A 17,190-nucleotide genomic window follows, 5' to 3' on the forward strand; every position below is an offset into this window, starting at 1 on the left:
GTTTCACTGTGATGGCTTAACTGTCACTAGACATATTTAGGCTTGTTAACCCGCTGTTCTTCCACTGTTACATCTACTTGTGAGTTTTCCAGGTATCTGAAACGTGGAAGCATCAGTTCCTAGTGGCAGTCTTGTGTATTAGGGGATATGGCATAAGCTGGACTCAGCCTTAGCTCTTTCTGGACCAGTTGTGTGTCCTTATGAAAGCTGCACTTGTTCTTTTTTTCTTTTTTCCTGGTCCTCCCTAGTGAATTTTTTTTCTGGTTAGTTTTCAGTGTTTCTGGTGCATGGATGGGTGTGCTTTGGGGTGCAGAGGGCAACAGTGAAGTCCTGATCATGCCCTGGAGATTCTCTAGGGCAGTACATGGGGAGTAAGGTGTTTGCCTTGGAGGCTGGTTTAGTCTTAAGTCCAGAAATGCTATTGAATGTGAACCTCTGATCTCTGCTTCTTAGAAAAGATGCTTTTTGTGAGCAAGCAATTCTCTCTTCAGTAACTTCTTGACACAAAGTCAAATAAGGCTTTTACTGTTGTCTGACAGGGATTGATGGCCCAGCCGCTTTTCAAGATGATGTTCAGAAGATAGGAGGTCAAGTGCAGATTCTCACTGTTGGACAGTCTAGCCATGATGAAGATGATGGAGAGAAAGTGGCCAGTGGCCAACAACAGCAAAGCAAACAAGATCTTAGAACGGCAATGCAGAAAAAAGGTAAGTAGCAAAAGGTGCCTTCCTGTTCTCATTGCTTGCTTTATGTGCCTTGACTCCTTTTCCTATTCTCACTCTCAGCCCTAGCCTAAGCAGAGATTGTTACTCTTCCTTCTCCTCAGAGCCTGTTTGCCTATATTCTATTATCTTAAAAAAAAAGAAAATAAATAAAAAAGTAAAGAAAATGAAGTTCTTTCTTGTCTCAAGGAACAAGAACACCCCAGGCTCTCAGGGATGTGGCTTTCCCACCTGCAGTGCAGTGCTGCTGTTTAGGTACCAGGCAGATGCTAATGCTCACATCCATCTGTTCATATTTTTATATTATACAACTCTGGAAATCACTTACTTGAAGGTTAAAAAAGAGTGTAGAATAGCAACATTCAGACTAGAGTATTAATTTTAGTTTTGTTGTCAGTTACATGTTGTTCATGATTTCATAATGTGTGTCCATGCTTGCAGAGGTGACAGTTACAGCACTGTGTATTCTGCAGTGTTTCCCATGCATAGTCCTCAAATGTTCTGGCATTTTCTGTTTTCTAGAGGCGTGCATGATGTGGGAGATAGATTGTGTATGTACACATTCATGCATCTGTCTCTTCCTTCCTGCACTGTTACTTCTTTCATTAGACCTTAACCGCAGGAAGGAAAAGAAGTCCTAAAATCCTCACAAAGGTTTTTCTCAAGGCATTTGCTTTGGAGTTGTTCTTCTTCAGTGTAGAGCTTTTGAAGCAAAGATGGCTCAAGCCAAGAGTACTCTGATGCTTTAAGAATAAACCCTTTGTGTATAAAGAGCAAAATGTAAGTGCAAACTTGACTCATCTAGAATAGACTATTCATACTTAAATGCCCACCTCTTGTCTGCTGAGCCGTTCTCACTAAGATTCATTTTTTTCTGGGATGTTACTCTGCAGATGTGAGCAACTTCAGCTGAAATGGGCCGATTTTCTCCAAGTGTGGTATTTCCTGGGCATTTCAGTTGGAGGGATGTTGGCATGACTAATAAGTTCTGATCTGTGTGGTGATTGTGTTGCCTTAGACCAAGGCTCAGAATATGTAATCATCAGGCACGCTACTTACTAAAGCTGATTGACTTAAAGACTATCAACAGACTTTTCAAATTAGGTCAGAGAACTCAGATTTGTACTCTGGGGGACCTTTCTATTTTTGATGTTTTTTCCAGGTTAAATTATATTTTTATTCTCCCCAGTTTTTTGTTTATTTTTTAAAAGAAGCAGTGGGTGCTGGAGGGTTTTTTTTCTTTGGTTTGGTTTGCTTTCATTTTGCTTTGTTCCTTCATGTTCTTAAATATATGATCAGAATTTTTTTTATGCAGGTCTGAGTATACTCGTGATCAGAACAGACACTGCTAAGGGTGGGCCACTAGTATGCTTCAAGTTGGGAGGGATAACTTTTTTAAAATGGGAATGCTGAGGTTTACTCATTTTTATAAACAACAGAGCTATGCTCTGTGAGACACAAAGAAAAGTGTTACGATAAGACTGCAACTAGCAGCATCTTCATTAAATGTTTTTACTATGCGTGTATGGTTTGCCACTTGATACTAGCAGAGGAGGCTTGTTAGAAATTTTTGAGTATCCCAGTGTTCGTGGAAAACTTCATGTAGAGCTGGGGATTCTTGTGTGGATTCCCACTGCCACTTCTCTGCTTGTGGCACGTCCCTCCTGGCTTGTCCTCATTGGTCTGAAAAGCATTTAGAATTGCAAATGTTCTCCCATCAGTTCACCTCTTGCGTGGAACAGGAGCAAGAGGAGACGAACACACGTAAATGCTTAATGGCCCAGTGGGAAAGGCTGAGTCCCATCAGATTTGCACAGCCTGAACTTATTCCCATTCTGCTCTTTGACACCAGCTTTGTGGAGAGAACCTCTCAGAGCATGTGTCGCTGCTTCCCCAGCGAGTCCAGTTCTGCTACAGGACAGGAGGTTATAGGCTACCTGAGCATTAAAGGAACATGTCCCTTGCAAGAAAATGCCAAATGTTTTATTTTATTTCACCATCTGTTGGAAATTGCCATACTAGAATCACTTTCTTCCTGCAGGAAATATTCATCCTTTGTATTTGAGAAGTCTTAAATATGTAGTGTTCCTCTCTGGAAAACGAGTCACTAGGACAGAGCCAGACTTCCATAAATTTTAACACCAAATAACTAACATTTAGTCTTCACATTTATCAGTTTCCTATATGTCTCTGTAAAGACTTGGAATGAGCAATTTGGCCTTAGTTCTTCTTTGCCACCTGAAATTACAACTGTTTTGAGATTTAGAGGAGGAATAGATTTGATTTCTGGGTTCAAAAACAAAACAGGAGGTCTCTGAAGCGTTGTTCCCCACAGGTCAAGTGCAGACTTTTCTAAGGCTAGCACAGAATTTTCACTGCCAAGATACTGGTGGTGAAATAGTGAGTAGAAATAAACTGGTGATGTCTGTGCATATGCAAGTATGGCTTTATTGCACAGCTGCCAGCTGAGGAGATGGATCATCTCTGTTGCCCATGCATATTTGACTAGAACGTGGTTGTCCTTGTTAAGAAATAATGCTTGTGATTAATGAGCGTGTGTTTAATGATGAGTGAGTTCTACAGGCTTTGAAAATATCTGTTGACCTGTGAACTCCGGCCTCGCTTGCACAACCAGATCCTACTGGAAATGTTTGCTGTCGTGCTGTGTGGTATATGTTCAGACAGGGGGAACTGCAGAACTGCATAACGAGACCATTCCTGGTGCAGCTGAATGGAATACAAGCATTTAATGTGCTTCTGTTTTACTTTTATATACTTGCTCGCGCTACTCTGGTGTTGTTTTGTTATCCAGTGTGCTTCTGGTCTCAAAAGCCATTTTAAATGGATATGCATTGAGGTTATTGGAAGCAGCAATAACATAAAAAGTATTTAAATACCTTTTCAAGTGTACTTTTATTTTTCATTGTGTTCCAAAATTTGAACTGAAGAAAACCATTACTGATTCTATCTCTAGTGTTTGTATTTCTGTACATTAGTTTGGTTCAGCCTCTGATTGTCACAGGTCAAGCTCATATTTCAAAAGACTAAGCTACATGAAAGTCTCTATGTGTATCCCTGTCCTAGAAGGAGAGTTTAGAGAGCCTGAGAAAGGTGATGAGGACACACTGGGCACAGGGATTTAGGTAGAATTTAGGCCATCTGAATACTTTTTTCTATGTTATTGAACAAGTGTTTGTGCAGAATCTGTCTCTATCACCTGTGTTGATCAGTTTTACTTTTTGTGTGTGTTAGAGTTCAAAAGTAGGCAAAAAACTTACTATGCAGGGCACATTGTGTACAGAAGGATTTGTGCCACAATCATTTATCACTGGTGATGTTTTCTGAAGCTTCAGCTCTGTGATCCATTGCTTTTTGACTTTACTCAAAATACTAAAAAAGAAGGTGACAGCAGGTATAAGCGAGTATAACGTGAATTTGTGCAGAAAGATAAAAGGTCCATAATTGAGAATTTTGGCAGCAGCTTTGTGGCCCCATCCACGAGGCTTTAGCCCTGTGCAGAGTCCTGTTGGCAAGTTAGACTTGTTCATTCACTTAAGGGTTTGCAGAATCAAGCCCATGGATTTTTTCCTTTCCCAGATCCCCATGCAAATACATCCTGGTCCTCTTCCACCTCCCAATCCAGTCTTGTCGCCCTGGATCATGTTCCTGGTAAGTACAGAAGGAAAAAGTTAATTATGCCCATGCTGCTTGGCTCTGGCAATCTTAGCATTTTATTTATCCTTCTGCATTGGACTTACCAATAGTGGAAATTCTGGACCGAGAATTTTCTTTTTTTCTTTTTAGGAAAAAGTGTTGTGTAGTTAACCTCTGATGTGTAACTCAGAGTTTGAACCCGGGTACAGAGCAGCTTCATCTGCATGATACTCCTTGAAAAACTAGGTCTGGCAAATGTCCCACCTTTGACGCTTTCTGCTGCTGAGTCCTATTTGATGTTCAAAGCCGTGTTTCCCTTTGAAATGTCTGAGGTTTTGAATTCTTGTAAAGTCAAATTTCTAAGTGCTGTAAGGCAGTTCTTTGGCCTGGGCTGATGCTGGTTTTCACATCAAATAAATATGCATGAGAACATTGCCTTGATGTGGATGTTTCAGTCTAAGGTCTGCTCTTCATCAGATCACATAGGAACAGTTGAAAGTGTGCAGTAAAAGGGTTTTAATTGTTAAGGTTTCCAAGTGGCTGTGATAGGTTGTCCACTCAGCTCCAATTTCAGGTTTAAGATTTTGTGTTGTGTTTGAAGTACTTGATTGGATTAAGATCTGAATTCAATTCCTAGCTGGATATTGCTCTTGTATCACTGCGTAACTTGATCCTCTCTTTGGAATGGAAACCATGATTTTTCCTTTCTCATTTGCTGAAATGTTTTGGCTTCTCAGGGCAGATGCTGCCTCACCCACGTATCTGTACACTGCCTTGCACAGTGAACCCCCTCACACACACCCTCTCTCACCTGTGAGCCTAAGGGTGATATTTTACAGCAAGTATGGACAGCTTTAATGCATTAGTAGTTCATGTAAGTGCACTGCTTTCTCCTCAGGCATTTCAAGCAGCATGAATTTTGATGAGGAAGAGGATGAGGAAGATGAGGACAGCTCCAGTTCTTCACAGTTAAACAGTAACACGCGTCCTGGTTCTGCCACGAGCAAGAAATCCAACAAGGTGAGGGGTGAGAGCCGAAGCAGGAGCAGGCGGGACAGGCCTGGATTTCTTGTTTGTTTTTAATATGCTCTAGAGTGTCTCCAAGGTGATCTACTGCGGTAGCTCTCAGGGTTCACAGGAGCAAGCAATGAAAATAATGACTTGGGGAAAAGAATAGCAAATATTTTCTGAACTTGAATGAAGAGAAAGGTAAACAGTAAATATTTACCTTTCTGCCTCTTGCAGGTGCTCAGAAGGATCTTTTGTTTCTACTGCTTTTTTTTTTTCCTGAGTATTTCCCCACCCTGTTCTTACTGCTGCCATCCAAACATAAAATACGACTTGTGACTTCTTCAAGTATTCTAAATCACAAGGTCTTGCTAAAGCAGTTGATGGTGCCCCACTCTTTTATATACTGCACTTTCTCATCTCTGTTATAGCTCTGTCTAGCTTAACCTGTCTCTCCCCATCCCGTGTCTTCCTTTCACTGCCTGTGGGTCTGACTTCCAAAGAGAAGTGTGGTGAGCTGGGCAGGTGTGACCGGGTTTGCTGTGCTCCGTGCCAGCACTCCACATCTGCAGCCACCCTGCTCTGCTTTGCCAGCTGTGCTGAGCATCCGTGGTGCAGAGAGCTGCTCCCTGCCCCTTCCATAGCCAAGAGCTTGACCAGCAGGATGGGGAGAGATCCTTAGCTTGATAAGCTGCCTTCAAGGCTGCTGAGGAATCAGAACAGGGAAGAAAATATGTTCCTTGTATTTATTTTAAGTGCATCTTCTATCAAATGTCATTCGTTCGCACTTACAACCTTGTAAATCAAAGTTGAGGGAAACCGCGTTTTGCTTACTGTTTTAGGAAGCGGCCTCAGCCCCCAGTCCTTCCACAAACGAGCCTCTCATAGACGTCGATGACCTGGAGGAATTCGCCATAAGACCTGCTCCACAGGGTGTCACCGTCAAATGCAGAATCACGAGAGACAAGAAGGGAATGGACCGAGGGATGTACCCTACTTATTACCTCCACTTGGAAAGGGAGCATGGTAAAAAGGTCATAAAATAACTTGAATGGCATACCAGTTGCATCTGAGTATTAAAAAAAATATTAAAAGTCTGAAGAAGTCTTACAAAGAGAATATAATATATTTTAAATATATTTTCACTTTCACTGAGATCTGCAGTCTTTCAAAAGCAAAACAATAGTATCGCTTTGTTCTACCACCTTTCTTCATATGTCTAATCTTTGGCCTTAAATAATCCATGCATGGCACCTTTATGCGACAGTCCGCAGTTGGGGCTCTCTGCATTCTGCGGCCTGAAAAGCATCTATTTTCAATTCAACTGGAGGAGCCATAGCAACTTAGAATGAAACATTTAACAAAATAGATTGAATTTAATTATTTAAACCATAAAAAATTGACTGAGTGGTTGAGAAGTTGCTTTCCCTTTCCAGATTTTTATCTGCTTTTGCTGAGCCTCAGGAAACCTCGTGTTACTTGATGCTGGAAGACAGAAAAATTGCCTATGGTTTCTTTATATCAAAGCAGGGAGTGGTGTGTGCTAACCCCTTTGGCATTTTAGAATATGTTTTTTTGCACTGCTTAGGTGTTTCTGTTAGCTGGAAGGAAACGAAAGAAGAGTAAAACCTCTAATTACCTCATCTCCATAGACCCAACTGACCTGTCCCGGGGTGGAGAGAGTTTTATTGGAAAACTGAGGTAAACACCGATATATCTAAGCGTTTTCTTTGTATAATATAAAGTTGATTTGACATTAAGAAGCCTGTAAGCCACTATGACCTCTTAATTAGAGGCTTGACGACTTAATGTAATAATGTAATGAAGTTTACCAGTATCCAGGGCATGTTTTCAAAATGTCTCAAGTACTTACAAGATCACATTTTAATGAGAGTCAGCAGGACTGAAGCTCTTAAGTGCTCAAAGGCCAGATTCTCAAGGGTGCATGAGCACAACTTACCTTAATGGGATTTTCAGAAGTACATGAGTAGATTGTGTCTAGCCTCGATTAATATAAATACCTTGGAATGGAAGTTCTGTCAGTTAGATGATCTGCAAATCTCTTTGGTTTTGTCCATTTGTTAAGAGCCTAATTAGAGTTATTTACAAGTAGCGGTTCTTTCAGAACCATGTTTTTCATTTCTGTCTGTAACCCCAGCATACCTCAGTGTGTTGTTGATACTTACGTGGAGCCTCTCAATGTATATTTAGATCATCTGTGCCTGAGGAAAGGGACTATACCTCTGATTGCCATCTGTCTGTGTGGATTTTGGAAATTCACGTGCTATTTATTGCAGTACAAGCACAGAATGAGGATAATGTGGTTTAAGTATGATTTAAGTTGTATTTTGTGCTCTTTGGTTTGATTTCCATTTAAACAGGAAAGACTGACCTTACTTAAAACTTCATGAAAATCATTCTCTGTACTATAATAGCATTAGTACTCTCATAGGAAAGCAGATAGTTTTTTAGAGAGCAAGCGTATTTTTAAAACCAAGCAAACAAACAAAATAAACCCACCTGAGTGTTTCCTTATTGCTTCCTTCAATTTACTACTTTGCAAGACATCATGAGAAATCTCCAGTGTAATGACAAGGGGCCTTTATTATACTCTCCTGTACTGTACCTTTACATTTTTGTTATGGTTTAGAATCCAGGAGTTGCCATTTAGTTGAGATTAGAATTAACAACTATTCATACTTGATATTATTTGTCTTCCCTTTGGGGCTACAAGGTAGTAGAGGATAGATGTCTTGCACAGCATTACTGACAAATGGTGACTGGATTTTTCCTTTTTTTTTTTTTTGATAGATCAAATCTTATGGGAACTAAGTTTACAGTTTATGACAATGGAGTAAATCCAATGAAAACAACATCGAGCCTGGAGGCGAGTGTCCTGCGTCAGGAGCTGGCTGCCATTTGTTATGTAAGTACTGCTCATGGGCACAATGCGCATGGAAGGGCAGTGCCATTTCTGAAATAGCACGCTGAATTTCCTTCTCACTTATGATTATGTAAATCAGCACTCAGACTTCGATGTAATCAAGCAGCTGATCGTCACTAGAGAAAGCAGGAAATTCAGTGGCGAGTAGAGGTGAAAAACGTGCGCAAACCAGGTTGCCCAGTTCTCACTTTTGGTCAGAAGGTGCTGGAGCTTTTACATAACCCTCTGGAAGGGGCAGGATGCTACACAGCCTGCAGGCACCATCCAAGGGAGCCTCCTGAGCTGGAAAGGGCTGTGCACATGGAATTACTGCACTAAAGCACGATTATTTGTAATTGCATTTTGGAGGAGGCCTCTCTGATCCACAACACAGGTAGCTGGACAGCTAGGTCTGCAGCAGTGGCTGAGAGACTGGAATAAAAACTCTGAAATGCCTTCTTACCAGGAAAACAAACAAACAAACAAACAAAAACAAACAAACAAAAACAAACAAACAAAAACCCAGACAAAATCTGAAATTCACTTGAATGAGAGAAACCAGCCTCTTATAGGACAGTAACTAGCATTTGTCAGGGGCAATGCAGGACAGGCTGCCCAGAGAGGTTGTGGAGTGTCCTTCCCCAGAGACATTCAAGACACATTCCTGTGTAATCTGCTCTGGGTGAACCTGCTTTAGCAGGTGGGTTGGACTAAATGATCTCCAGAGGTCCCTTCCAACCCCACCCATCCTGTGTGATTGTCATTCTGTGAAGCACAGTTGCTATTGTTTCCTGAGTACTGGATGATTCACTGTTTTGCTGAGAGTATTCTTTCTGTTCAGAAATCCCTGGGCCCAAGAAACTCTTCCAGTCAAAATTGATAGAGACACTGCTACAGACAGTTTTCTTCTGACAAAAATAGGCAAGAACCACTTTTCTGAAAAATTCCTGCCCAGCTGTGCTCAAGGATGCCCGGAGCTCTGTCAGATCGAGGTCCAACCATCCCCGCATATACCCTGTGTAAGCACAGAATGTGTCCCTGGAAAGGTCGAGAAGGTTTTGGCACGTAAAAAGGAAAGCAGAGAGCTATTCTTTCCATGCAAATTGCGGAGAGCACTGAGAGGTGGCAGTGTTAGCTGCTAATGTGTTCTTTTTCTTCTGCTTAGGATACAGTTTTTCTGTGAATATAGGATAAATATCATTTTTATTGGCACGTGCTGTTATTCAGGCAGATGGCCTATAGTTGCAGACAGGCATACAGACACACACCTATCGCTCCAGTTCTGTGGGATTTAAAACTCTGAGAATTTCAGAAAATCAAGCTAGTCCAGGATTTGATGTCAGTTTAGAATTTGACTGAGGTTTCAGTAGGAACCTAGGAGAACTTACACGTTTTATTATATAAAGGTAATTTTACTGATTTATATAGGAAGGCATTCCCTGGAGCCAGGCAACTAGTCTTCTGGTGCAAAGTGGAAATACAAGGTGAAAACAAAAAATAGTTTTAAAAAAGTTATATGCTAAAAAACTTTGGCATTGCTTGTATAAGTCAACAACAGTGACATTTGAACCACTAACATTACCAAATAAAAAGCTCAGTTGTGTTCAGCAGAGGTGATTAGAAGAGTGAGCGTTGCAAAGAACAGAACCATGGCCACTATTTGGAGAATATGGCTAAGATAAGCTGCTTTTATATGCCTGTTTTGAGATCAGCAGTTTAAGACTTGTACATTTGTGTACGAAAATGAATCGTTCTGTTGATATTTCGATACTCACAGAGAAAGGCAGCAGGCTTGCAGGTGTGCTATGGCCAGGGGACAAAAGGAAATTGGAATGGTATTTCACTACTAGCCAGGTTTGTTCAAGTGACATTATTGTTCCTGGCTGCAGCAGAACCACAGCAAAGAACGCCAGAAAGAGCACTCTTGGAACACTTTTGTCCCAAGGTAACCTTTGAATTCCTGCCTTGAGATTTTTCCTGCAGTAAAAATTATAATAAATGACACTTTGCAAGCACCACTGTGCCTCTCACTGTCTCTGTACCTGCTCCTACCAACTCTCTGAGCATGACCTGAATCGTCTCAGCAAGTCTAGTTGATACAGGCAGAACCTGGTGATGCATCTGTTGTTGACTGTGGGATAAGGGTGTTGAGAACTCTCACGTGGAACTCACCTTAGGGCACGTTTCAAGCAACAGGAATAAAGTCAGTGCAAGGACCGGGTTTTATCAGGCCCTGTTAAGCACTTTTACTCTCCCTGCTGAGGGCAGGCTGGAGTATTAACAAACCTGCAGCAGCACCTAATGGCTGATCTCAGAATCGCTTGGCAAAATTCGTCAAGAAGCAGGGAGGTGTAACTACCGTTTGAACCAGGATTCTCTGTGCTGGATTCCTTCATATCCACAGTACCTCACAATTCAGTTTGCACCAGATTCTGCAGGCAGGGAGCTCAGCTGATATTCTGAGGTGTGACTCTGGTCTCAGTAAAGCAAACTATATGATTCTACTCCGGCCTTCATCACTTCCATGGGGCTCTGTGATATGGGCTTTCTATGGATTGATAGTTTCTACACAACGTATGGAGGACAAGGCACAGCTGTGTGATTCAAGTCCAGAAAGGGAAGTGGCTGAAAGAAAACTGGGGTAATTAAATCCTGAATCTCCTGGGAGCTGCTGGGATGTACACCTTGCCGCTTTTACCATGGCAGCTATTGCCACCATAGCGAAATGCTTACATAATGTTATAAGAGCGTGTAAGATTTTAAAAGCAGCCCTGGGGAGAGGCTCTGTGTTCTTTCAGTCCCGTTTACTGTGCCACACGCTGACAGAACAGCGTGCAGGTTGGGCACAGGCAGAGAGAGCAGCATCTGAGCAATACTGGCCCTGGTCCTTCACTGATTTAAGCCATTGCCATGCTGGTTGATTCAGCAGAGCTCTGCCAGCTAAAAAACCTTATTTTGAGCCATAAACCAAGTCTGTCAGTGGCATTTCAGTGGTGTGAAATCAGAATGTGGCCTACATTTCCCTGATAATGCCATTTAGTCTTGAATTTACACATGCAAACTAGTGGAGGGAGGGGAATAAAAGAGTAGCAGGGAATGAGAACTGTGATAAGGGGAATTCATTTTATTTGGATGCAGGTAGATTGGAAAGGTCTGCTCTTAATTAAAGCTCATCTTTTGTCCCTACTGTTTTCCTCATATATTCCATGTTTGTAGAATTTCAGTTTTGTATGTTGATTTTAGCAAAAGGGTAGCATTTACCAATAAAAAAATTGATATAATTGGTGATTGATGTAATGTGCAACTAGAAACCATTCCTTTATCTCTTGGCAGAAGTATTGATTTTACTGTTTCTGAGTAAATCCAAAGAATATAGTCCCGTTTTTTCAGAGTGATAATACTGTTTGTTGGGAGGGAAGTGATTCAGCGCTATTATTTAATTTTACCTTGAACAATGTCTCCAACCAGTCAGCATCTAAATTAATTGTATATAGCAGAACTGCAGCTTGATGAGAAGAGCTTGTAAGACATTTCAGAGAAGCCCAAAATTGTCAGTAGTTAGTGGAAAATAAGCATAAGCATGAATCTTTTCTTAGAAATTGTCCTCTGCTGTGCTGAGTCTGTCCTGCTTATCAAATCTGCTGGCAGTCATTTTAGTTGGAGTCTCACCATGATGCAAAACCAATTATATGTTTGCAACTGAAGCGATAACATTGGATTACTCTGCCAAAGGCCAGGACATAAGTGATTCAGAAAAGAGGTAGAATCTTCCCATTAATGTGTATAGTTAAGAAGATATATGAATATACCTGGATTGCTTCAACAGCATTCAGTAAAATAAGTGAGTTGCTTTTTTTCCTGCGTGCATGAAAATCTTTAACGAGTTGTGTAAAACCTCCAGATGGTTTGCTGAAACAACCAAAGTTATTTCAAAAGTCTGACAGATGACAAAACTTCTGCAGGAGTAAATTTTGGGTGGTTATTTTCAGATGTTTCCAGTGAGTTGTGTGGATATTTGCCTGTAAAAGTAGAGATGCTTTAAAAGTTTAATGTTCCTTAAAATCAGGACACTTGTATTAAATATATAAAAGCAGAGGCATTTGAACCTGTCACTTCTGAATGTCCCAGTGGTAGAGCCACACCAGCTGGAGCCTGGGGGTGTCCAGTTCTATGTGTATCATGGTATATTGCTGGGAATAGCGCCAATGGGAATTTTCTTTGTGAGATTCCTTAGTGTGTGTCCACAGCCCTTCACTTGGGAAAGGTAGTGGAGAAAAAATGTGTGCAACAGAAAAAATAATAATTAAAAAAAAAAAGCACTAAACATGAGGAGATGGGCTTTCACAGGTGTCACCGTTTCATTTACTGGAGTTAATGCTAAAATAGTCAATCCGGTTTTACTGAGCAAGTTGGAAAATATCGCCCTTTAGGTTTTCTGTTTCTAAAGTAGACGGCAACTTACTGAAATACTTGGTCTCGGTTTCTTCTGTGGCAAAAAGAAAGACTCAGATAAAAGCAAGACTTTAGGCATGTTTAGATTTTAGTGGTTGTGTTTTGAGAGGATAGTGCAATACTGGAAGGCTTTTGGGAAAAGCTGGTCAGAAAGGCATCAAATCACGTTTAATGGAAAAACTTGTATTTTCCATGGATTTGTTTTTGCTGCCCATGTTATTTCTTTACTTTCCCTGATTTCATAGCTTGAAAATTTGCATTCATGCTAATGTGTTTGTTTTTTTACCCTGCTCATCTCTAAGCATAACATATCTGAAGACTTTGAAAACCACAGCTCTGCTAACAGATGCTCTTACTGGCAGCTTCTACTTGTTTTTCTTTGTGCTGGCTCTGGAATAAATGGACTTGGTCCCATATATTTAATTTAGTCTCTCATCAAAATGTGTGCCTGCATTTTATGATTTTTAAATTACAACTACTTTATTTTGGGATCTAGCAGTAGCCAAGCAATCTGGTTAGTTCATATCCTTTTTTAACAAAGGGATTTTTTTGTTGTTAAATTGTATTAAGGTTCCTGGCAGCCAATGCTAGGAGTGTTTTTGGAAACCTCTCTATTTCCATTTTTCCTGTTGTCGGAGCTTCTAAGACAAAGCTAGAATGTTTGGCGGTGCCATGAAGGTAAGAGTTTCAAGATGTTTTTTGAGTTGACTAACAAATAAGTTCCCTGGGCTGCCACTGTGTCTCTCTGTTGCAGAAATTAACTTTAAAAATACAGGACATGATGCACTCTCTTCTAAACATTTTTAGGAAACCAATGTCTTGGGGTTTAAAGGACCTCGTAAAATGAGCGTGATCATACCAGGAATGAATATGGACCATGAAAGAGTTTCCATCAGACCACGAAATGTAAGTCATACCATCAGTCAACAATAAAAATTACTTGAATTCTTTTTCAATTAAAGTTGGGTTTTTTGCATTTCTGAAGGTTTAGAGGTTAAAAAAACCCAGTATTTGAACAATCGCGGAACAATGGGATGTGTGACTAGTTCTGTGACTCACAAAAGCACTACAAATAATAATGTATTTTGATAACAAAAGATACAACTAACCTTTTCCAAGCTGTGGGAAGGACTCAAATGCACGTTTGCATTAAGATACTTGGAGTTCACTGTTCACTGTTTCATTTGATGATGCTGTTTTGAGAGTTGAGGGTGGCAGTTCAGTCTTTGGGCCGCGATTTAGGAACAGGTTGTCTGGTGAGGGTGTTAAACTGACACGCATTACCTGTTGTATGTGCAGGAACATGAGACACTTCTTGCAAGATGGCAGAACAAAAATACAGAGAGTGTCATTGAGCTGCATAACAAAACACCAGTCTGGAACGATGACACCCAGTCCTATGTTTTAAATTTCCATGGTCGAGTCACACAGGCCTCAGTGAAAAACTTCCAAATTATTCATGATAATGATCGTAAGTACAGCTCTCTGTAATGTGTAGAAACAGGACTGCATGCACAGCCTGGCAGTGATTCTGCTTTTACTGTTGTTACCTGAGTGAGTTTAATTTAGTTATGTGGGCCCAACTCTTCCGTGTGGCCATGACATTGATGCAGGTTGGGTGTTTAAATGCTCGTGGTTGAGACAGGTGATTCTGCTATGTGCTGTTTTCTCCTTTGGCTGCTCGGTTTGTGAACTGAGCAACAGTTTAGAGTTGTTTCTGCTGTCAGAGCTGTGGTACATCCAGACAGCAGGACCGTGGGGCGGTACCACTCTGCTCAAGCACTTGTATCACACAACCCTTCCTTGGGTTTTTTGTTCACTCTGGGCCCCATGCACTGCCCAGCTGGAGACGTTGACAGCCAGATGGGTCTCACTGCACACCCACCTTGGCATGACTGCTCGTTGTCAAGATGCTGGAAAGTGGCTCTGCAGAGAGGGACGTGGGGGTTTTGGTCGATGGCAAGTTGAACATGAGCCAACAGTGTGTCCTGGCAGCCAAGAGGGCAACCGTGTCCTGGGCGCACCAAGCACAGCATTGGAGCCGGGCAGGGAGGTGATTGTCCCGCTCTGCTCTGCACTGGTGCGGCCTCACCTGGAGCACTATGTGCAGTTCTGAGCACCATGGGATAAAGAAGATAGAAAGCTACTGGATAATGTCCAGAAGAGGGCTATGAAGTTGGCAAAGGGTTTGGAGAGGAAGCTGTATGAGGAGCAGCTAAAGTCACTTGGTTTGTTCAGCCTGGAGGAGACTGAGGGGAGACCTCATTGTGGTCTACAGCTTCCTCACAAGGGGAGGAGGAGGAGCAGGTGCTGATCTCTTTGGTAACCAATGACAGAACCCAAAGGAATGTCAGGAAGATGCGCCCGGAGAGGTTTAGGTTGGACATTAGGAAAAGGTTCTTCACCCAGAGGGTGCTGGAGCTCTGGAACAGGCTCCCCAGGAAGGTGTCACAGCCCCAAGACAGTGTTCAAGAAGAGACTGGACAACACCCTCAGACACATGATGTGAACTGTGGGGTTGTCCTGTGCAGGGACAGGAGTTGGACTCGATGATCCTTGTGGGTCCCTTCCAACTTGGGACATTGTATGATTCTATGATGCCCTACACAACACCCTGAAAATGTCAGGTCTGCCTTTCACACCATCCCTAAGGCCTTACCCATGTGCTGCTTTCTGGCAGCAATGTACAGCCCCGTTGTTTTTGCCTGAACATAGTTGCAGCTGCTGGAGCAGGGATGGGGACCTCACTTTTGGCAGATGCATGCACCAGGTCCTGGGGTGCACAGGGCCATCCCAGTGCCATGCTTAGGCTGCAGGGAACGTTGGAAACCAGTGACAGTGGCTTCACCAGTTTCTGAGAGCAACACTGAGTTTGAAACATTGGTGTATGCATTTGCTGAATTTCATGAGGTGAAACAATTACACCTGCTTCTGCCAATGAGACATTTCAAACTGTGAATGAGGCTGAGATTTCCTCTTTCTGGCAAAGAGTACAAAGGGGGAAAAAGTTGAGGAAGAATTCCTGAATATGATATAATAGAGTGATATTAGGTCTAGATCAGATCCATGCCTCCTCTTCCTCAATTACCCTTGCTTGTCCACTTGCCTGAAATTAAGTAGGAATTGAATTAATTGGTTCTTGGTACATGTGAAACTTGGCATGAGGTCTATATAAGAGGACTGAGCATTCTATACAGAATCAATTTTATCTCTGTGCTTGTAAAAACCACTTTTGATCTCTGTAATTTTTTAAAGACAGTAAGAAGTCCCGCAGCCCTTTGTCGCTCAGCTGTTCCTCACTCAAGCTAACTTTGCTTCTCCCTCTGATATTAGCACACCCACTTGCATGAATAAGTGTTGCAAAGTTTGTTGGTGCTTTGTTGAGCTGGGCCGGAGGCTGATGATGAATGCATACTTGTTTGGTAAGGGCTGCAAACAAAAGTAATGCTTTGTCACCTCTTTATGACCTTTCTTGCAGCTGACTATATAGTGATGCAGTTTGGCCGCGTGGCTGAGGACGTGTTCACCATGGACTACAACTACCCGATGTGCGCGCTACAAGCCTTTGCTATTGCCCTTTCAAGTTTTGACAGCAAGCTGGCTTGTGAGTAAAGGGGCATGGGTGAGCATCTCTCGAAGGAAGCCGTTTGCCATGTGGTTCCCAATTCCTGCTGGTGTCACTTATGGCCCATACTAAAGAGGTCAGGGAAAAAGCAGTTGTGGAGGACCACTCTATTGCCGAAGAGAAAGTAAAAGGAATCTTCTTAAAATTCAGGACATTCAGGAAATAATATTTTCCTTTTTTTTTCTGTCATATTTTTCTGGAAGTGGCATCAAGTTTCTGTAAATAGAAGTTCTGTCTCATGTCCTTGATTATGTTATGGAGGTGTGCCATGATGTACTGTACCGTGGCTCTAGTAGCACCATTATAACGGTGTCTTTTTTAAATCCAGAAAGGGCGTGCACACTCAAAAAATTTCTTTCTACATTTAAGAATTATTCCGAGGCTGCAATCATACCTCAAGGTTGCTTTCCTACATCGACTAATCAGAGCTTCACCTCATTCAATGTAAAAGAAAGATCACTAAAAAAGATGCACTTTTTGAATTTGCAAGGATCTTGTGTAGTATAAAGCCGAGTCTGAGGGGTGAAAACCTATACTGGACTGAACTTGATGCATTGCTGTTGTGTATGTGGAAGGGCATGATGAATTTTAATTGCAGTAGGAGGAAATGGAGAAGTAGAAAGCACAAAATGTTGCACAAGTCACTTGAATTCTAAGTCATTATGTTTTAACATCTACATGCTTTTTAATTTGTTTCAAATGAAAATGTATTTGGAGTACAGAAAAGGAAAAGGAAAACGTCTAGATGCCAAGAAAGCGTAACTTATGTTGAATTTGGCGTGTCGCGTGTTGGGAATTTATATCCT

At 41.6% G+C, this 17,190-nt stretch overlaps 1 protein-coding gene across 1 annotated transcript in view; it reads left to right on the top strand.

The window, feature by feature from the left end:
- TUB (TUB bipartite transcription factor) overlaps positions 1-16,371 on the top strand; it is a gene marked incomplete at both ends in the record, with an annotated part of 67,726 nt that extends 51,355 nt beyond the window's left edge. Inside the window, 9 exons of the mRNA XM_080344573.1 lie at positions 540-707; positions 4,320-4,391; positions 5,275-5,396; positions 6,227-6,418; positions 6,973-7,085; positions 8,196-8,310; positions 13,567-13,665; positions 14,059-14,230; positions 16,238-16,371. Of these exons, the coding sequence (XP_080200699.1) occupies positions 540-707; positions 4,320-4,391; positions 5,275-5,396; positions 6,227-6,418; positions 6,973-7,085; positions 8,196-8,310; positions 13,567-13,665; positions 14,059-14,230; positions 16,238-16,371 (1,187 nt within the window). The remainder of the gene's footprint in view (positions 1-539; positions 708-4,319; positions 4,392-5,274; positions 5,397-6,226; positions 6,419-6,972; positions 7,086-8,195; positions 8,311-13,566; positions 13,666-14,058; positions 14,231-16,237) is intronic.
- Between the last annotated feature and the right edge of the window lie 819 nt (positions 16,372-17,190).

This window comes from Nesoenas mayeri (assembly GCF_963082525.1).
Source record: "Nesoenas mayeri genome assembly, chromosome: 5".
Classification (NCBI taxonomy): domain Eukaryota; kingdom Metazoa; phylum Chordata; class Aves; order Columbiformes; family Columbidae; genus Nesoenas; species Nesoenas mayeri.